The sequence below is a fragment of the Podarcis liolepis genome (genome assembly GCF_965112155.1).
Source record: "Podarcis liolepis genome assembly, chromosome: 7".
NCBI classification, from domain to species: Eukaryota; Metazoa; Chordata; class Lepidosauria; order Squamata; family Lacertidae; genus Podarcis; species Podarcis liolepis.
Window position 1 is genome coordinate 68,074,500 of NC_139561.1, and position 21,676 is coordinate 68,096,175.

The 21,676-nt window shown below is 45.1% G+C and overlaps 2 protein-coding genes across 2 annotated transcripts in view; one reads left to right on the top strand and one right to left on the bottom strand.

The window, feature by feature from the left end:
* AHDC1 (AT-hook DNA binding motif containing 1) overlaps window positions 1-21,676 on the top strand; it is a 193,887-nt gene that overhangs the window by 156,773 nt on the left and 15,438 nt on the right. Inside the window, 3 exon segments of the mRNA XM_083512071.1 lie at window positions 9,001-9,033; window positions 9,039-9,172; window positions 20,863-20,900. Of these exon segments, the coding sequence (XP_083368197.1) occupies window positions 9,001-9,033; window positions 9,039-9,172; window positions 20,863-20,900 (205 nt within the window).
* GPR3 (G protein-coupled receptor 3) overlaps window positions 7,967-21,676 on the bottom strand; it is a 146,495-nt gene continuing 132,785 nt past the window's right edge. Inside the window, exon 3 of the transcript XR_014528295.1 lies at window positions 7,967-7,984. The gene's annotated coding sequence lies outside the window, so the exon portion shown is untranslated. The remainder of the gene's footprint in view (window positions 7,985-21,676) is intronic.

The following is a 21,676-nucleotide window of genomic DNA, read 5'->3' on the forward strand; positions in this document are numbered from 1 at the left end:
ACATGCTTCACATGCAGAAAGAACGCCTCAAATTCGATCCCTGGCCACCTCAAGTTAAAATAGGGGCAAGAAATCTTCTTCATCCTGAGGGCCACATTCTGAGCAACTATCCAAGGGCCACATGCTAGAGGTGGGCAGGCCAGAGGGGAAAATGGGCTAGTAGACTAGTTTCCACACACATTCACACCCCACTCTGTCCTCCATCCAGGCATGCAAAAGACATTACCAGAGTTCAAGGACACATTCCAGCCATGATGTGGGATGTAGCCTGCAGAGATGGGAGATGGCCTGGGAAGAATCTTGAGAGTGGGAGAGGCCTGAAGGGCTGCATTGGACCCCTGGGCCTGAGGTCCCCCCCCCCATTAGCTAAAAGGATTTTGGAAAGCAGGTGATGGGGGGGGAGCCTCTCTTTTCCTTAGACCCTGGAGAACCACTTCCAGTAACAGTCGATGTGAAGATCTCATACTGGTCCACAAACCACTGGAGGTCTGTAAGTGCCATCCAGGTGGTCCACAGAAAAGTTGCAGAACAGTAAATATATATATCAGTACTTGGCAGACCTGCACGTGATTGATTTTTTCCTGGCAGAGATCAAGGCTGTTTTGATCAGGGCTGGATTATCAGACAGGCTAACAAGGCTCTGGGCTAGGACCTATGATTTTCATAAAACTCTGCTGCTTTTTGACAATGTTCAAGAAGTTCCTGTATGTTCCCCTCCCCACCAGGTTATAGAACATCAGTTCATTATCCAATAAAAATCCAATTGGTTACATCTCAGGAAATGCTAACCGTTTCTCCTGTTCATTTTGAACCTGACAGAATTCTATCTGACTGTCTTCAAATGTTAAGCAGAATATGGCAGCATGACCCTATTAGCAATCATGGTCAGCGAACCAGTGTGGTGCAGTGATTAAAGCCATAAAGCTCAGTGGGGACCTAGAGCCAGTTGCTATCCCTCAACCTATCGCATCTCGCTTAATCTTTGTAAAGATAAAATGAGGAAGAAGAACTGTGTTAGCATCCCTGCACGTTTTGAGAGGAAAAGTGGGATATAAATAGTGTCTGTTAATAATTGCAATAATAATTTCCCAAACCTGCATCAACTCCCAAGCCTCAGTAGATGGTGCTAACTTCTTCGCAGAATCTGCCACCAATTTTTGCAGCTGCGAATAACTTTAAAGCCATTTCGTTTCCTCCTCTCCTGACAGAATCTTTCCAGCGCGTACCAGTCGTATAAACATCCGGTTCAGCTGGCAGCAAAATACCTGAAATGGCTTCAAATTTTCTTTCCTTTTTCTTTTTTCCACATGAGCTGTCCAAAAAACCACCACCACCACCACCACACACACACACGCACAGCAACAAATTTTTTCCAAAATCCTAAGGGCATAATCGAAGCAAAATTCAGCACTGTAAAGACCCACAATTTAAGCCTACGCTTCAGTGCCCCAGTGAAATCTACAAAGGTTAGAAGAAGCACTTAACATTTTGTCTGGTTCGCAGCCCATGATTTGCATCTGAGTTAGCACTGGCTTTTGAGGTGTGAGATCAAGACCCTGCTTCAGCCAGGGCTCACTGGGTGGCCTTGGCATGTAAGGGCACATGGCAGCTGCTTGCACTCCTGGTTTGGCACTGCACAGCTGGAAACAGAGGACTTGTCTCTGGGAAAAAATCAGGTATGTCTCCTCCCAGGACACCCTACTGCCAAACTCAAAGAGCCAGCTCTGCAGACTATTGCCTGCACCGGCCCTGCTCAGTCACGCAAAAGGGCAGGGCTGATGCGTTCTGTAGCCTCTGTGGACCAGTGTGGATTAGGCCCATCACAAGACCACAGCCAGCTTCCCAAAACAAGCAGTCATAGAGGTAGCATGGATTGCTGTGTCTTCTGCTTTGTTCTCCATTGGTAAAATGGGAATATGTTGGGTCTATCTTAATGATGGCACGCTCAGAGATGCAGCTAACATTGGACCTCGGGGCTGAAGTCCAGGGCCCACAGACCAGTCCCCCCCTCCAAAAAAATGATTAACCTGAGAGTGGCAGATGATAGAGGCAGCAGCAAACAGGACCAATGTAATGACCTGGGCCAGCACTGCTGTGCCGGCAGTCACACATTCCACTGGCTGGGGCTGACACTAGTCACTGCAGTGCAGTATCTTCTTATTCAAAACAAACAAACCAAAAACCAAAAACATTTTATAGTCCGGGGTCGGCTGGCCAAGCATGTGCATGATTACAGATGCTGACTTTATTGTGTTTGCTTTTCAAATGTATTATAATTCTCTACAACAGAATTGTGCTTTCCCCAAAGTAAATGTGTTCATGGCATCAGGGCAACGGAAGCAAACTCCATTTTATACCTGCAGTCATGATGACACTGTGATTTAAGAGTGTATAATGTGAAGCTGCACATGTTCAAGAGATCCCCCCCCCCAACGTATCAGGAATGTAGATGTACAGTAAGGCTGCAATTTACGTGCAGTTTTACACATGTGGCCAAAAATCCCAAAAAAAATTTAAGCGGGGTGTTTGAGGTCATGGGGGAAATGACTTGGGCAATCCCACCCACCATTGAATCCAATGGGTTTTGAATATACACAATTTTGGCTTTAGGCACGATCCCCAGAACGTAACCCCCGCGGATGTTGCAGGCTTATTGTAGTTGCAAAGTATGTAATAATGATGTGGGGCTAAACAGTGGTTTTCTCTGAAAACAGCAGGACAAGTGGATGTGTGGATGAGCCCTCAATCTGCTCTCAGTCCACTCCCACCTACCTGTCACCAGCCCAGGGGGTGAATCTGGCTGTCTTTGGCTCTGGCTCCACCTATTGCTGGTCTCCCTATCAGTGGTGTCCAAACTTTTTTCAAAGAGGGCGAGATTTGATGAAGTCAAGGGCTGTGGGGGCTGACCAAGGGGCCAACCAAAGTTCTCAACCTTTTCTAGGATTGAAGTTTGGACATGCCTGCCTTGTTCCAGTGGACACCAGCCTACCCTCATTCTCAGTTGGCTCCTTACTGGTAGCCTCTTCTATAAACATTAATGCTTGGAATGCATCAAATGTTTTACTATTTTTTATGCTTCCAGTTACAGATGGGTAGCCGTGTTGGTCTGCCATAGTCCAAATAAAAAAATTCCTTCCTGTAGCACCTTAAAGACCAACTAAGTTAGTTCTTGGTATAAGCTTTCGTGTGCATGCACACTTCTTCAGATACACTGTATCTGAAGAAGTGTGCATGCACACGAAAGCTTATACCAAGAACTAATTTAGTTGGTCTTTAAGGTGCTACAGGAAGGATTTTTTTTTATTTTTTATGCATTATTCCCATGATACAACTGAGGTATGTCTACCTTCCTTTTGTGCCACACTGTGCCAACTTTCCTTTTGTCTGAGATGCCAGTTGATTAAAGCACTCTGATATATGTTTGTCAAATGTAAATGAATGTCTATACTGGGCAATTCACTCTCCGCTTATCTTGATGGCTCACCTATTTCTTTGAAGTGCCAAGAGATCTCGTTAGTATTGTAGTATTTCTAAAGGGATTTATGTTTTGAGATCTACATAGTAATTGAGTTTTAGCTCTAGAGAAAATTAATTTTACTAACCGCCTGACCATGAGAATCTGTTCAATGTTAAGAACCCCATCATTTTTTAGGTCACCCACCTCTCCCAAGCATCGGAAGGCGATAGGAAGGGGGAAAGGCAAAGGAAGGGTGGAAGACTTGAGTTTGTCTGGATACTTGGAAGCTGCCTTTTGCTTTCCACGATATAGGCTGCATTTGCTTCAAGTCAAAGAACCCTAGATTCTTAGCTCACAAAGGCTCTGTTCAGATGCCATGCAAAACCATGATTTGGTTCTAGGTGAACAAGCTTTCCAGCTTCTCAGATTTGTGTACAGTGATTCCCGACTTCCCAATCCTAATTTAGGGTAAACCGTAGTTTGCCTTTTTGTCCAAGCAGTCAAGCTGTGGGGTTGTGTTTGCCTGTAAATCAGGATCACAAACCAATGTGTGTGTCCCCTGCCCCCCGGTTTCTGATCCTGGCTTGCAGGATCATCCCAGGCCAGAGTTTGCTGGTTTAGGTGCAATGACGAGCTGTAGTGTGGTGGATGGAGCAATCTATTTCTGGTCCATGTCAGTTTCACATGTGCTAATTCATAATTCTTTTACATTTCCCTTCTGTATTAATCTGTGGTTTTCTTTTTTTTAAAAAAATTCTCATGTATAAATAGTATTTTCTCACAAAATACACATTTCCATTTTTATTCTTTATTATTATTATTAAATTTTAACAAACTGTCCAAAAATAAAATAAAAACCATATCAAAAACACACAAACAAAACTGTAAGTAAAAACCAATTTCAAATCTAAAATTAAGGATTCCCCAAATCCCGTGACTTCCCTCCACCCCATCCTCTGGGTCCTTAATTTTCCTTTCCAACTGCATATCATTATTACTAAAAAAAAAAATTTCATCCAATTTCTTCTATAGTTTCTCTAAAATTACACTTGTTCTTAAAATCCTGCCAATGTTTTAACATGTTTACAATACTTTTGAAAATATACAATGAACATTTTCCAATCCTTTCTAAAATTCTTATCATCTTGGTCTCTGAGCTTTACAGTTAATTTCACCATTTCAGCATATTCCATTAATTTATTTTGCCAATCTTCCTTGGTCGGGATGGTTTCTTTTTTACATCTTTGAGCTAACAGGTGCCGGTTGTAGCATACATAAACAAATTCTTCTGTTCTTTTGGCACCTACGCTCCTACAACTCCTAATAGAAAGGCTTCTGGCTATTTTACAAAAGGTATTCTAAACATTTTTTTCATTTCATTATAAATCATTTCCCAGAATTTTTTAACAATCTCACATTTCCACCACATATGATAAAATTGTTTACATTTCCAACACTTGTTGGATCCTTCTCTGTACATTTCCATTTTTAATGTCTTGTGTACTTTGCATTATTTCATTGTCTTGTATGTTTATAATTTTATTTTATTTTCTAAAGTACAGATTTCTAAACCTTTTCTCTCAAACGTATTTCTAAATTTAATCCTAAAATGTGTATTTTTATATGCATTTTGGTACCATTTCTGAGCAGAGAAACACATCTCAAAATTTTAAGATGACTAACTGTTGAATAACTGTATTCATCCAGGAAGTCGATACATACCGAAATCCAAAAATAATGAATGAAATCATCAAGCGTCCCTAAACTGTAGTTTGCCTCAAACTAGATCTGGGAATTATGCACAAGAGAAGGGAACATGTGAACCTGAGCCTTCATACCACATCAAACTTGTAATGGCATAATTTTTAAAAATTATTAATAAAATATTTTTGTCCTGCCTTTTGACTTCACATGCCCATAAGCAGCTCAAAATCACAAGTTAAAAACATAACTTTATGTCTCCAGGGTATGGTCAGTACCAGGGTATGGTCAGACTACCTTGAAACTACATGTATGCCATCTTTGGTTCTGTTAAGGAAGAAAGTGGGATATAGATGTAATAAAATAATACAATACAATAGAAAGAATAAAAGCAAAATGTTTGTCAGTCTCAAGAACTGGTAAAAAAGAGAGAGGATTTAACACTTGAAAGCCATCAGAAAGGAGACCATCCAGGCCTCCCAAGGTAGGAAGCTCCACCATCTGGCCATGCCCACCCAACTGGGCTCCTGAGCACAGCTGTAGGGCACAGAGCAAAGCTTCCATTGAAGAGCACCGTGGGCAGGCTCATGTGAGGGAAGGCTGACTCTTCACATACAGTGGTACCTCGGAGGTCCGTTCTTAACCTGAAACTGTTCTTAACCTGAAGCACCACTTTAGCTAATGGGGCCTCCTGCTGCCGCTGCGCCACAGGAGCACTATTTCTGTTCTCATCCTGAAGCAAAGTTCTTAACCCGAGGTACTATTTCTGGGCTAGCGGAGTCTGTAACCTGAAGCGTATGTAAACCTGAGGTACCACTGTACACTGTTTAGGTCATTCATCTGGACATGCCAGAGGGGCTGTTTTATGACCTAAAAGCCAGAACTATCAAAACAAGTCAGACCATCACGTTGGCCAGCCAAATCCCAGAGAAGGAGGAGTTGGTGTGCAGAGGCTTTCTTTTTGTTTTTCAGAAGTAAGCGCCTGTAACTCTGTGCTATATTCGATTTTTTCAGAAATACAGTGGTACCTCAGGTTAAGTACTTAATTCGTTCCGGAGGTCCGAACTTAACCTGAAACTGTTCTTAACCTGAAGCACCACTTTAGCTAATGGGGCCTCCCGCTGCCACTGTGCCACCGGAGCACGATTTCTGTTCTCATCCTGAAGCAAAGTTCTTAACCCAAGGTACTATTTCTGGGTTAGCGGAGTCTGTAACCTGAAGTGTATGTAACCTGAAGTGTATGTAACCCGAGGTACCACTGTAATGCCTTTATTTTCTCTGTAAGTGTGTTTGTGTGTGTTTGTGATTCTTCACATTTCTTAGCCTTATACAACTGCTGGACACGCTACCAAGTTGCGCTGTGTTTCCAGTTGGACTTCCTTTGTGGGTTAAATAGGAAACCAGTGGCAGGCTACAGTTTGGTGGGGTCTTGATAAAGGACTTTCAACTGGTGGGTGAGGGCAATGGTGCACATAGCCAATGTAATATTCTGCCAGGACTCATTTCTTGTGGCCATGCTTGCTGGGGCTAATGGGAGTTGAGAGCCCAGTGGCACCTAGAGAACCACAGGTTCCCTTATCCTTGCTTCACATCAGGAGTGGTTAACCTGTGGCTTTTCAGACGTTGCTGAACCGCAACTCCCATGAACCCTAGTCAGTGTGTCCAGTGGCTAGGCATGATGGGAGTTGTAGTTCAGCAACATCTGGAAAGGTAACAAGTTCTCCACCTCTGCCTTAGATAATGTTGCATCTTTAAATAGTCCTACAGGGAGTGCTCTTTGGATGACAGTGTGTGCTGTTTCACTTGCTTCAATGTGCCCTGTTGCATTGGGGGTCTTCCTGATGAGTGGGTACTTGATCTTCCGCCCCAAAGTCCTGCCCTGACAGCATCCAGATGTGTGACACCATGGGCACCACCAACTTTTCTTTTTCTTTCGGATTTTATTTATCTTCTAAAAGAAGTAGGAAGAGAGAAGGAAACAAGGGGGTGGGGAGATCAGAAGTGGTTGGAAGAATGAATTCCATTCCTTTAAATGCCTGTGAAGATGAAATCATTTTGACAGGAACAGTTTTTCCCATCACTGCATAAGAAGCAGCAATTGCCAAAATTCTCTCTTCTGTACAGCAGTGAAAGATACAGGAGCGTTCTCTGCATAAGCAGAAGCAAATATGGGGACCACGTGACTTTTTTTTTAAAAAAGGAAATAAATTGAACCCTGTGATGTATCATCAGGTTACAGGTGGCCCCTGGGTCTGAAAAGGTCTTCATAACCCCAGCTCATTTATTTGGGAGTTGTTTAAAGTCAGTAACAGTAAACAACAAGGCTATAGAGAGCATATGACTTTGGGTGCAGCTGAGACTGTGTGTATGAAAGCCAAAGAGAGATGCTACACGGCAGGTGTAGAATATCTGTACGTACTGCAATGTCTGAGAACAATTTTTCATTTCCTCCCCACGTCAAACTCTTGACCCAAATTCATACCACACCTTGATTTAAATATTGGTTAGGGTTATCAGAGGCATGATAAAACAGATTTGGGCACTAGATCTGGCCCCCAGGCTGCCGATTGGCCATTCTTGATCACTCCTGATCTACCTTGCCAAGTAGTCATGAAGCTTGTCGAGTTGGAATTTTATGTCCTGTTCAATAAATAGACACACAGATGCATGCCTGCAAAATAGCACACATCCAGGCATGTAAGCAAAGGTGCAAAGCTGCATATCACCAACATTTAGTGACTCAAACAGGGATAACTTGCACAGAGATGCATGCCCCCCCATTACACACACACACACACACACACACACACACACACACAGACACAGCTTGAGACAGCAGGATGACTGTGGCTAATAGAGTTTGGCCGATCCCCCTGCAGGGCTATGATGAGATGGACAAAAAGGAGAGAGAGGGAAGGGAGGGGAGGGGAGGGGAGCCAGACAAGGAAGGAAAGGCCAAGAGAGCCTGGGCTGGAGATGAGGCGGATCTGATGAGTGACAGCCAGGCCTGGCATGCAGAAGGATGCACGGACATTTTGTCTGTCTGTTTATCAGGGCTGCAGAGACATCTGACCCACAGCATAATCCCTCTGGGTCGAGGTGGGGTTGCATTCTCCAGGAGCCAGGCCCCTTTGTGCACATCTGTTATAGACCAAAGCCAAGTCTCCCCACACCCTTTCCTTTTTTTGGTGACCTTGAGCAGGAGCCGTCTCAAACCTTGGACAGAGAGACGCAAGGTCCCCCCCTTATCTGGCTGTATCCTTGGCACAAACTTGTTTCGAAACAGAGATGTTGTGGTTCCGGCGGGAGGATGGCAGCAGGGAGACATGGCTGCGAATATGGGTGGGCATGAATGGCATGGTATTCTCTATACCCTGCATGACACAGACAATAAATAACCCCAAGATGACCTGTATATGTGTTATTAGCAGTACAAAGTACAATTCAGCAAAATGTCTTCCTGCACTTAGTGATGCCATATACATAACTCCCCTGCCTCACCCCCCCCCGTCCACTATCTTTACAAGGAGGCAGCATCAACTTACTAAAAGCCTGCAAGATTGGACAGTGAGGGGGGGAGGGAGAGATACCACCACCCTTCTTCCTTATGCCCTGCCTGCCGCCACAAACACTTGCTCATCTGCCCTGTCACCTGCACACCCATAACCAAAGCACTGTTGGGCTTTTGTAGTCTTGCTGCCCACCACTCCCGTTGAAATTAAATTTCCTGGTTATTATTATTAATATATAAATAAAAAAATCTGTCCCTTCCTCCTCCTTGTGCCTTCTGCCTGCTCTGTCGCTGCTTCACACGCCCGGGTCTGTGTGCTTCCATTTAACAGATGGGAGCTCCATCGCCTGCCAGCCCATTGGACTGGAAAACGGAGCCAACCCTCCAGCTGAATGGTTCCCGCGCAGCCAGGGCCCGGGGCTGCGGCAGCCCAACAACAGCGAGGCGGACGGCAGCGAGAGAAACTTCAGGGTGAACCTCCACTGCAAATACGGGCGGCCCAGGTAAGCAGGTGGGAACAAGGCAGAGAGTGGGCCCTCTCCGGCGCTGCTTGCCCCCTGCCGGTAATCAAACATGCTTTCGTGTGTGTGTGTTTCCAAAATGAATGGGGAAATATTTTGCAGCCCAGGGGCCACATTCCCTTCTGGACCACCACCTGTGGGCCATATGCTAATGGTGGGTGGGGCCACAGGCCAAAAGAGGTGGAGCAACGAATGTGAATTTCACCTTTGTTCATGAGAATCCTGATCAGAGTTCAAGGACATGTTCCGGACAGGCAAAATCATGTGAAGCAGGGGCAGTAGAGGGTGTGGTCTGGAGAAGGAGTGTGGCCTAGGGAGTGTTCCAAGGACCAGTTAGGGAAAGTAGGAGGGCTGCATCCAGCCCCTGATTCCTGAGGAGTCCTACCACTGCTCTAAAAATTCCATATCAATTTGAACAGGCAAGCAAAGCTAAATAGGTGGGGGATGTGGGTTCACTGGATTGGGCTCAAACTCAAGCTTAGTCTATGTTTTCAGCAGCATCAGATAGTTGATTGGTCTCTACCACTTGCAGACCAGAGAGGGGTGCTAATTTTGAATAGGCTTATCCAATGTTTAAAACACAGAGATCTACACAGAGTTCCCTGAAAGCAGAAAACTAGCAGATCAGAGAGGTCTTGACCTAGCTCTTTGCCTGCCATGCTAGTCTTTTATGTGCAGGGAAAGTTTGGGTTTTTTTAACATTAGTGTATAGAACCATTAAGAAAAAAGGTGCTGTCTTGCATGCTGCCCCAAGTAGTGCCATGCATTCATCTACAAGTATTTTGCCACCCTTTCTTCTGTAAATTTGTGTAGTGTCGACCAAATCTCAGCCCAGGGTAGAGCTGTGACTTCGTGATGCTTTCACTTCCTAGACATGTCATGACTCAGTCCCATGTTTGCCACTTCATAAGCAAATATCGTCTTGGTTGCAGGCTTGTGTATGTTGTTGGAAGGGACCTGGGCCTCACTGCATGCCAAATGTAATTCCCCATGCCAGTTTGCTCACATTGGTTGACCCTTAACCAGATCAGGTGAAGGGGCCCCTGAAATGAAAGTACTGCAGATAAATGTGTGTGTGTGTGTGTGTGTGTGTGTGTGTGTGTGTTTGCACATGTGTGTGTGCTTAGAATCCCCTGGCTCTCCTTTGTGCCATGGCAGGAAATACGTTTTCATTCCTGTGTTGCCGTGTATGTAAATGCCTACTTTTCATAGAGCAGAAATGCTTTTATTACCAATTCCTAAGTAGCCCTATGCATTTGGTGTACAAGTGGAAAGAGGATTAGATTTAGACAGGGGTGAGTCTAATCCCCATGCAGCCACAAAGCTTGCTTTCTCAGCATAACCTACATCGCAGGATGGTTGTGAAGGTAAAATTTTGTCTCATTGGAGGGAGGAGATATATTTTGAAGCTCAGTGCAACCAGACATCTAGGAGATTTCCCAATACTGATCCTGAGCATCGAAACACAAGGCTACAAACAAACTATTTAAAACTGCAAGAAAAACCAGGATCTCTGTATAGACCTCTCCTGGCTGCCTTAGGGACTAGAAACTTGGGTTTTTCTTTAGAAAGTGAGCAGAGTCTAAGAATTCTGAATGCTCAGTAGTACTGGGTTTATTCTTTGCACAGTGTAATGATTGAATACACACATCCCTGTTCTTGGCTCCCTAAAGAGCCCTCCCTTTCCTCCTGTTATCTTCAGCCCTTTTGATAGAAAGGGGGAGGGGGCTGAGGAAGTGCTCTGGAAGAGAGAGATCTTGGTTCCTCCAACACCCTCCCTCCCTGCTGCCCTCAAGGGCTCTGTGGATCCCTGCTGTGCACAGCTACTGCCTCCCTGACCCTTCTCACTCCACATCTGGCCAAGAGTTGCCTGGAAACAGCGAAGCAGAGGTGGGGAGGGGAGCGAAAGAAGGAGTGTTCTCATAAGAAGCGGGTGGGAGTGTACGGAAAATCAGGAGGAAAGCCAGGTCTGCGGCAGACATGGGAGTCCTTCCTTCTTTCCCGTACTGGACAGTGTCAGGAAGTTTGGAGGCAGGGGACGGAAAAATCGGAGAATCTAAAAAATGAAGCAAAAACAGCACTTTTGAAAAGATCTGAGCAGATCTAAGGCGGAAGGGTGATGGTCCTTCACAAAGTGGGGAGGAGGAGAGAGGAGTCTGCTGAATGGTGCAGATGGCTCCTGTAGGTGCAACATGGCAAAGCCTGCCAAAGAACTGAGGTCACTTCCTGTAGAGGCGCTCTGAGCTGTGGAGCCCTCCTGGAGCTGAGTGAGGGGGAAGGAGGGAAGGCTGTGCCTCGCTAGCCGGCTGGCTGGGGCCTGCGGTGGAAAAGGTTTCAGTGCCAAGACTGAAGGGAAGAGGAACAAGAAGAGGCTGGACATACAGTATGTGAAACAACATGGGAGAGATGTTTATGGGTGGGGGGTTGAGAGTGCAGGCACGGGAGGAGAGAATGGAAGGAGGCTGGACTGCCTCCCTCCCAGCCGCCCAGTTGAAGAGGCACATCTTGACCCATACTTCTCCATCTCCAAAAATACAATGTGAGCCTCTCTGAGTGATAATGCAGCATAGCGCATACCTGTTCTCTGCCCTTCTTGTTTCGTAAGGAATGGTGTGCGTTGGGAGTCAAAGCCATTAATGCCTTCCCCCTCCCACATGCAGGTTAACCCTTTCCCATATTAGCATCTTTCCAAATACAAATAAATAGCTCAGAGTACCCATCACCTTGCATGAGGTGGTAAATCGCCCTGTGATCCTCAGATGAAGGGCAGTGTAGAAATGTAATTAATGATAATAAATAATCCAGCCAGAGTTTAGCATTATTTTAAAACAATTCCTGGGATTTCAGCAGCAGAGACTTTAATTCCCATATTGAAATCTGTAGGATTTGAAAATATGTTTAACTGTGCTTTCGTTGAGCCCCATTGTATGGATTAAGCTTTTTCTTTTAGGGGAAAAAGTCAGGATAGCATGCCACTTATCATTTACCCATGCACCCTTATGTTTTGGCTAAAAGAATTGTACCACTTGCTACATCAACATATTATGGTTGAGTAGAGCTATACCTCCCTTCCATTCTATTTATTGCAGTATTTATTTCAAGTGGAAACTGCAGCAAAATTTTGCAGTGTGGAATGGTCCTGTTCAAAAAGCCTGCCAGCCATGTCCTTTCCCAGGATACTCTATTCTCCCTCCCTACTAGTTTCTCTACCCCGCCCCCCCAGCCCATCAGCATTCCATGCCCATAGAGCACACTCCGTCCTCATTGAACTTTTGTTGGGAGTGCCTCCCCACAACATCAAGCAGAATTTGTCTTCTTCTAAATTTGTGTTTTTTCTGTATTCTTTGTTGTTGTCACTTCTCTCCTGTGCATGGGTGGTGCTGTTTTGGCTACAAAAGGATAAGCACTTGGCTAATGCATTTGCTATTAGTATATAACAGGGGTGTGGAATTTGCTGCCCTCCAGATGTTGCTGAGCTGCAGCTTCAAACATCTCTGACCATTGACCAAGCTGGCTGGGCTGATGAGAGATGTCCAACAATATCTACAGATCCATAGGTTCTCTACTCCTGGTATATAGGATGTATCTGATTGTTTTATTTCTTTAAGATAGTTGCATGCTGCATCTCCCGCTCTCAGAACGGCATGAAAAACCAACACTTTGTAAGGCAGAAGGCAGCTGTAAATTAAAAGCATTAAACAGTACGCAATTGCATTTTTGCAGCACAGAGTGGGAAAGGGAGAAAGGAGGCATTCTGTTGAGCTGGGCTGGCTTGTTCTCAGGGGAAATGTTCTTCCCTTCTGTGCTTGCTGTGGCTCAGCCTCTTTCTCCAGCACCAGGCCTGGAACCATCTCAGCCTCCTTTTAGTGCAGCCTACAAGCCTGGAGCTGCTACCCACCAGACTGGAGCCTGAGGGCATAACCACATGGCATTTTCCCATCAGGGCTTGGATGCACTCATTCAGAATGGCAACTGTGCCAATCCCCCATTGGTCCACATGGCAGGTTTTGCAGAGTAGAGATGGGGATCATTGGGTCAGTGGAGGTGGCGCAGTCCACCCAGAGAAATTGCATGTAACCTTGGTGGGGGCTGCTTCCCACCTCCAGCTTAGCTCTTTAACAAGAAATTCCTTCAACACGTTCCTGTGTTTCCCAGTTGTACATTGCAATATTCAGCCACAGAATCAGTGGAAGTGTCAAGACTAGGTTGCATTAGTGAATTTCTCTGAATCTAGATCTGGAGAATAACATTTCCAGTCCAGGACCCCTTTGGTCAGGAGCTGGGAAAGAGAATTTACCAGGAGAGGCACGCGGCCACTATTTATAGTAGGCCAGGCCAGGCCAGAGGCTTTGTGCTACCTACTAATGACAAGGGTTGATATTTCACACACTCTATTTCCTAAGTCCTGAAGAACATGCATACGGCCCGTCTAGCTCAGTATCTTCTTCTCACAGTGGCCAACTAGGTGTCTGTGGGAAGCCTACAAGCTGGACCAGAGTTCAACAGCACTGCCCCACTTGTGAGCCCCAGCAAATGGTATTCAGAGATATACTGCCTCCCAACAGCTGAGGCAGAAAGTAGCCACTTTGGCTAGTAGCCACTGACAGTCTTATCCTCCATGAATTTATGTCTACTCTTTTAAAGCCATGCAGGTTGGTGGCCATCACTACTTCTTGAGAGAGCTAATTCCATAGTTTAACCAGTGCAAAGACCTTGCTAGGTCACAGCTGTCAGAAACAGCTCTATCTGTGTGCATTTGCTCCATGTGGTGAATCACAAGTTGTTCCTGCAACACTTATGGGGCAAGTGTCCCAATGCCTACCACTGTCAGCGCTTTTACAGAAAGTCCTTGCAACACACTGGACTGGTGGATTCTTTGTTCTATTCCGTTTTTAACAAATAATAGAACTGACAGAACCACACAAAAGGAGTTAGAATATATTCTGTTAGCTGTGAGATATACAGTGTAAAGTATAAATACCTGAACTCATTAAATGTGCTTCCTGGGGAACCATGCACAACTTCCAATCTGGTGGAATCTTGACCCACCAGTTGGGAGTCTCTGGACTGGAAACATACCTTGTTAAAAACTGAAAGGCAAAAAGTTTCTCATATCACTCATTGAGGTTTTAAAGGAAACTGCCCAGGTTTGGGGAAACAAGGTTAAATCATCATACAAGGGCACACACCAGGCTAGTTGGCTTTAAAACACAGGGTGCATAATGACGAAACATTGCTTGAGCAGTAGGACACTCTGGAAGCGCATTCAGTACAGTCTGTTTTAAACAAAACAGATTTTCTCCCAGGTCAAACTTAGGCGAAATTGCTTCTTCTGCTTTGCAACAGAAGTGGGTTGTGCACAGCGCTGATGGTCCAGTGTTTGTGGCAATATGAATCTACTTTCCCAGCCCAACCCCCAGTTCTGTTACTTAAAAACAACAACAATATTTTAAAAGCCTTGAATTGAGTTTCATTGACGTGAACTTACGACACTTGACATAAAAAGGCAGATAGCCTGTCTGAAACATGGGGAAAGAGGCAAAACAAATGACTAATCAGTGTTTGAACTGGTGGCATGTACCCCTGCAGATCAAACTGTAAAGGTCAGAGAAGGTATGTATTTGTGCACAGTCACAGATTCAAGCACCCTGTTGTTCAAAGAGAGCACAGTGCACCAGGAGCTTTTTCAGCACATCTTGTGGAACATCTCATAAGTAGTTTATTTCAGAATGAAGGCAGGTCTAACACCACAGATAGTTTAACAAAGTCCCTCCCCACAGGCTCATTACAAAGACTCGTCTTCCTCTTTTGGGAATGACCTCTGCTAAACTAGCTCTGCAAATTTCCAGCATGGTGAATATAGACTGGGGAGAAGGCAGCGGAAGAAAGTACCAATTGTCTAGCACCTATATTATGGCCAGCATATCTCTCTCACTCCAGTTCCTCCATCGGTATTTCAAACTTTAATGATGTTTCATGAAGTATGGAGAATAGATGCAAAAACAAACATTCATGAACCAGTTTTTTAAAAATGCAAACATAACAATGGAAAGGGCAAGGGGGGGAGATGTGCTTCCTTTGTACGTTTTGACTGTATGACTTAAGAGAGGAGAAGTCTCAACCATCTCAGCCCATAGCGGCCACAGGAAAGTGCTGACCTCTGCTGACTTCCAGCCACTTCCGTGGCAGTGCTGTGAAAAGATCCAGCTGGCACATGTGGTACCCGGTCTGCATCCTGCCATTGGCATCCTGCCAGCACCACATGTGTAGAGTGGTTTGTGGCAGTGTGTAAAAACAGAGCCAGACTTTGATTATCACTAGAAGTAATCCCACCACTTCCATTGTTAACCTCTGAGCGCCATCAGAAGTTTGGGCTTCTGATTTACGCCCATTGCAACTAATATAAATCTAGCAACAACAACAAAGTTACCTTCAAAGTTGCTTTTACCTTGGTGGTATCAGTTGCCCTATAAATGGGAAAGCAAAGTAGGTTTATGGCCCTGGAAACAGAAAGTAAGGCCCCCTGGCAAGCTATCCAGTTCTTCCTTTGTTATGTGTGCTTGAATCCACTAATGGCTGAGTAAGGTGAAAGATTTGCAGGAGTCTTTGCCAACCTGATGCCCTCTGGATGTTTTGGACTACAACTCCCATCAGCCCCAGCTCTCCTGGACCCTCAGTTAAAGAGGCTGGTGAGAAAGGAAAGTCCCAATGGCTCTTTCTGCCATTTTGGGAATGTATTTCTTTCCTTGAGCAAAACTTACTTTTATATTTTATGTCCTCTACTTTTTATTCATAGCCTGTCCTACCAATAAGAGCTCAAGATGCTACTGTGTTGTTGTTTTTTTTTAAAAAGAATATTGCTGCATAAACACATCACTTACACAACAGTAAACTTTTAATACGTGTTTTTATTATTTTAAAGTTTACTGTTTTGTTGAACTTAATTGTGCTGTTATTCCCCACCCCCCACTCCAGGGCACTCAGACATCTTAGTAATCAAGGACTCTATCTAGCTTAGTAGTAAAGTACTACTTTGCATGCAGAAGATCCCTGATTCCCGCTCTGGCATCCCCATTTGAAAGGCTCAGGCACAGGTAATATGAAAGACCTCTCTGTTTCTGAGACCCTGGAGAGCTGCTGCCAGTCAAAGCAGACAATACTTGGCTAGATGGACAAATAAACTGACCTAGTGTAAGGCAGATTACTACGTTCCTATACTTGTTCCTCAAAAGATGATCTCAGGGTACAGGTAGACCATTGTGGATTGAATCTGGAACATTTTGCATGCAAGGCAGATCTTCAGCACTGATCTACAGCCCCTGACTCATATTCCCACACATAATTGCATGGGGGTATACAGTATGTTTGAACCAGGCAGCTTGGCTGATCTCTGATTATCATATGATATTCTTTCTTTTATATCTATGTATCCATCTACTTATTTGAAAATTATATTCCACCCTTCTAATGCATATGCATGAGTCAGGGTGACTTACAACAATTAAAAATCACAATATCATAATAAAACAATAAAAACAATATAAAATGGAGACAGGCTCAGCAGATAAAAACTGAGTTCATCCCATTAAAACAGTTTACCTGCCAAGCAACGCAAAAAACTCTATTTGCCTGGCAGTATTTAGGGAGCCAGTCTCAGTGTTTAGGGTCTGAAGCACACACCACACAGCTTAGTTAGAGCCAGCTCAGATTTCCTTAAGGAGTTTGGACTGTACAATTTTTAACTCCAATTATTTATTCATTAGATTTGCATACTACCCTTTATGCATAAAACTCAGGGCAGTTCACAATATAAAATTACAATATAAAAAACACAATATATATAATATTAAGAAGAAGAAAACCAAACCAATAATCTCCCCTCCCACAACACGTTTGAAAGGGTATCAGATGTCACTCAATCAAAGGACTTTTTCCTTGTGCCTAAATGTGTATAATGAAGGTGCCAGATGAACTTCCCTGGAGAGAGCATTCCACAAACGGGGAGCCACTGCAGAAAAGGCCCATTCTTATGTTGCCACCCTCTGGACCTCTCATGGAAGAGGCACATGAAGAAGGGCCTCAGAAGATGATCTCAGGGTACAGGTAGGTTCATGTGGAGAGAGGCAATCCCTGAGACTATAATGACCAAATGCTCCTCCACAACAACACAGAAAAGTAGCTCTTAAGAGAATCTTAGAATCTCTTCCCACTAACATGCTAGGCTTTCATCAGCAGGGAATGCTTTTGAATGAAGGAACATTCCGTCATATGAGCCTCTACTGACAGTCTAAAGTGATGCAATTCAGGCATAAGAAGAGCCTTGCTGGATCAGACCAAATGCCAATCCAGTCCTGCCTTCTTTTCTCACAGTTGCCAACCAGATGCCCATGGGAAGACAATATGGTTGCTCAACCCTGTGAGGACTAGGCCTTCGAGAGAACCAGGACCTGTCCCTACCATTAGGCAGAGATAGGGCTGCCATATATTGAAGCACAGAAAAGAGGACAGTCCGAGCCACTGCCAGCCCAAGCTGGGGAAAGAGGCGCGTGGGCATGTGGGCTGCCGCCATGCCTGCACCCCTCTTTCCCTTGCTCGGGTTGGCAGTGGCCACTGCGTGCAGAGCAGCCCCAAACCTGAGCTGCCACACCCGAGCCGAAAAACTCCCCCTAAAAGCCAGACATTTCCTTTAAAATGTAAAAATCCCCCTGGATGGGAATATTGGCCCCCCAAAAGAGGATGTGTCCAGGATTTCCCAGATGTATGGCAACCCTAGGCAGAGATTGTGGAAGCTGATGCTCAGGCGGCCAGTAGTTGGATCATCTGTAGGACCACCTCTACCCGATGAAGCAACCTAGACCCTGCACTCTTCATCTGAGATCCTTCTCTGTCTGCCTCCTCCCAAAGAAGGTGCAGAGGATAGTGGCACAAAGCAGGGCTTCTCCGTGGTGGCTCTTTGGTTGATGAATGCTCTCCCTGGGAAGCCATGGCTGGTTCCATCACTACCTGTGTTAAGGTGCCAGGCAAAAACATGTTTATTCAGCTATGCCTTTGGACCTTAATTTCCTGCATATATTCCAAGAGGGGAGGTTGAGTTGGACCTGCTCCTTTATTTGTATTACAGTGACCATTTGGGGTTCTTCTTCCTCTACATTTTCTATTTGTTTTCAGGGCTTGGTTTTTGGGGTGGTTTTTTTTAAAAAAAAAAACTACTGATAAATATAACAAATAACTGCAACAACAGTAGGTGACACCAACTAACCCTGCTGTTGCCACCATTCTCTGCAAAGGCAACACTGAGACTCAGGAGGAGGATGCAAGCAGTCGGTGCCACTCCCAGAATGGCTGTGTGTAAGCTGGGCGCTGGCTGAAGGCAGGCTGAAGTTGCCCAAATGGACCAGCCTCTACTGGGGAGAGCGAAACAGTCCACCCAGGCAGCTGGCTTTGTGGTGTCATGACAGGACAGCAAATTATTACTGGGGTGTTTTGTTTGTTTTGTTTTTTAGTGCCGGGTGGGGCACTTGTGGAGTTTTCTATCTCAGGGGCCACAAAAGCATGACGCTCTTTGGGTTCTGTGTTTTTGGGCTGGTGGGGTTGGAGCAGAGGACGAAGACGCCATTTGCTGCTCGCCTCCAACAGGAAAGCCTGCGAAGGCAGAGACGATACACATGTTCTGCTTCATGTGTAGTCATAGCTCCCTTGGCCTCAGCGTAGGCCGGTTATCATCCGTGCGGCCAGTCTGAAGCAAGGCTTCCCCAGACAGACTAGGGTTGCCACAGTCTGAGGGAGGAGACTCGTTTGAAGTGGAGGCTGGCCCTTTGGGGCTAGGCTGGAATGATGAATGTTCAGTTTGGGCCTCCCTTCTCCCTGCCAAGGGGAAAGTTGCACACAAAGAACTTCCATTCTTTCCCTCAGCGTCACTCTCTTTCTCTGTGTCCTTCCTTCCTTCCTTCTTTCCTTCCTTCTGTCACCCTTTCTTCCAGAGTGTGGGGAGGCACAGACTGTGTAACTGATACTATATATATAAAAAGGGGGGGGGGACCCTTCTGGTGCCAGGTGTGCGTTCCCTCAGCCAGCTCTGGGCAAGGAAAGTGCTCTGCTGCTGTCGCACAAAAAGGGGAACTGCACAAAGAGGGCTTTCTGTCAGGCCAGAGAAGTAGCACAGCCAGGTCAGAAAGTTTAAACAGAAAGTGGGAATAACTTTGGGAGGGGGTTTTAACCATTTGACAGACATGGCGGCTTGGAAGGGGATCTGTAGCTCATCAGGGACACCTAGTGGAGACGTGGCTGCAAGAGCCTGTAGCCAAAAATGACTTGTGCTACATATACCAGGTACTTGACTTTCTGTTAATACATCCAGAATATCTGCCTTCCTCCACCATCATAACAATCCATGCTTATAGTTTCCATTTCTCCCATTGGCATGCATCTGAAATACCCACTTTTTTATTTTTTTTATTTCTGTCAGAGTTACCCACCTCCACTCTGAACAGAGGCTCTGAGCTTTTAAATGACAGACAGAAATAAAAACAATTCAATTCCCTCATGACTGCACCTGTTGAATGTCTGTCTGTCTGAATGTGAGTGAAAGCTGGGTAGTAAGAGCTACCTGATCCACATTAAAGAGTGCCGCCCTAAACACACCTACCAGGCAGTAACCACCACTGAGCTCAATGGCGCTTCTGAGTAAGCGGTCATAGTTAAAATCTTCATAAGATGAAGCAGCCATGTTTGGGAGAGGTGGATTTTCCTCAGAATCTCCACTGTAGTGGAACCTCACAATGACTCGTTTTATTCCCTTTGAGAATCAGGGCCAAAACAGGCATGATGTGGGAGAGTTGTTATATTTGCCTATAAAGCAGCCAGGGGTGAATTGAATGCTTAACCCTTTCCTTGGTGCCATATTCTCAATCTAAATAGCTCCCCCTCCCACTTAATTAGCTACAGAAATAGCTTCTATTAGCTCTGCATTAGAACGAAATGCAGATACCTGTGCTGGGCTAGTGTGTGTGTGTTTGTTTGTTTGTTTGTTTGTTTGTTTGTTTGTTTGTTACTTTAGGGGTAATAGCAGCATTTGAGGGATATTAGACAGCAAAAACAACACTTGTTCTCTGAGCACATCTGCTCCAGTCTAAAAAGGGCATTGTAGCTGCTTTAAAGTGCTTGGGGGTCCCCCTCCAAAAAAGAAATCCCCCATCATACCTATTTTGGGGCCCGCAAGGGCGACTGGTGAAGTATAAAGCTGTTCCAGCAATTCGTTATCAGTCATAGCCCAGAAACACTGTTAAGAGCAACCCTCTCAAAAGAAGGTATTGGTTTGAGGTGCAAAGGCACAGTGCTAATGAGAGAGAACCCTTCTGAGGTGGGATAATAATCAGAACCACAGGTGGGACCAGCAAAATAATATGGTGGAGTGCTCCTGTTCAAGGTGTCAGCCGGCCATGCCTTCTTTCATTAAGTCACCTTTCCACCCCCACACTGCTTGTCTGTGCAGAACTGGGGCACCAGAAAACACAGAGGATATTTGTACAACTAAATGCCCAGCTGTAGATTTGGGTCCCTTGTTGCAGAACAAGATTGACATGAGTGAGCCACCGACAGGAAGGACTGCAAAGGGTGGCTCTGATTGTTCTCTAGGCTAAACTTCTTCTTTTTTTTGTCTTCCTTCTCCACAGAGAACTCAAGTGTAACAGCAGGAACAGCAAAGCAGAAGGTGAGTTCTATGCTGTGGACTTTGTAATTTCACCCCACTCTTCTCTTGCAAAGCAGCAGTGAAACAAATGGTGCTGAGGACCCTTCTGTACAGGTCATTTGTTGTGTAACACATGCACATTTGTTCTCCTGCATTGGGCTCTGTCTGCATGGCTTTCATCTGGACAGGAATAGCCTAACTTCTGCCATCTATGCTCTGGTAACCCCTAGGTTAGATTACTGCAATGTGTGGTAAATGGGGCTGCTTCCGAAGACAGTCCAGAAACTGGTGCAGAATTTGGCATCTAGGTTGATCACCAGGGCAAGATGGTTTGAGCATATAACACTAATCCTGACCCAATTGCACTGGCTGTCAATCAGTTTCTGGGCCAATTCAGGCTGCTGGCTTTGACCTATAATGCCTTAAACTGCTTAGGGCCACAATACCCCAAGGACCAGTTCTCCCCATGTGAGCCCTACTCAGACACTGTGCTCATCATCTGAGGACCATCTGGAGGGTGACAACATGAGAATGAGCCTTTTCTGCAGTGGCGTCCCATTTGTGGAATGCTCTCACCTACTGCCTTCACTACAAATTTTTAGGCACCGGGCAAAAACTTTCCTCTACATTAATCAGGACTTTATTTGTGGCCTTTTAGAAGTGGGTGGGATATTTTTAATGTATTTCTCTTTCCTCTTGGTTTTAACGTATCTATGTTGGGTTTATTGTCTGTCTTGTTTGTTTGTTTGTTTGTTTGGCCATAAGTTGCTTTGGGTTGCCCTGGGCAAGATAAAATG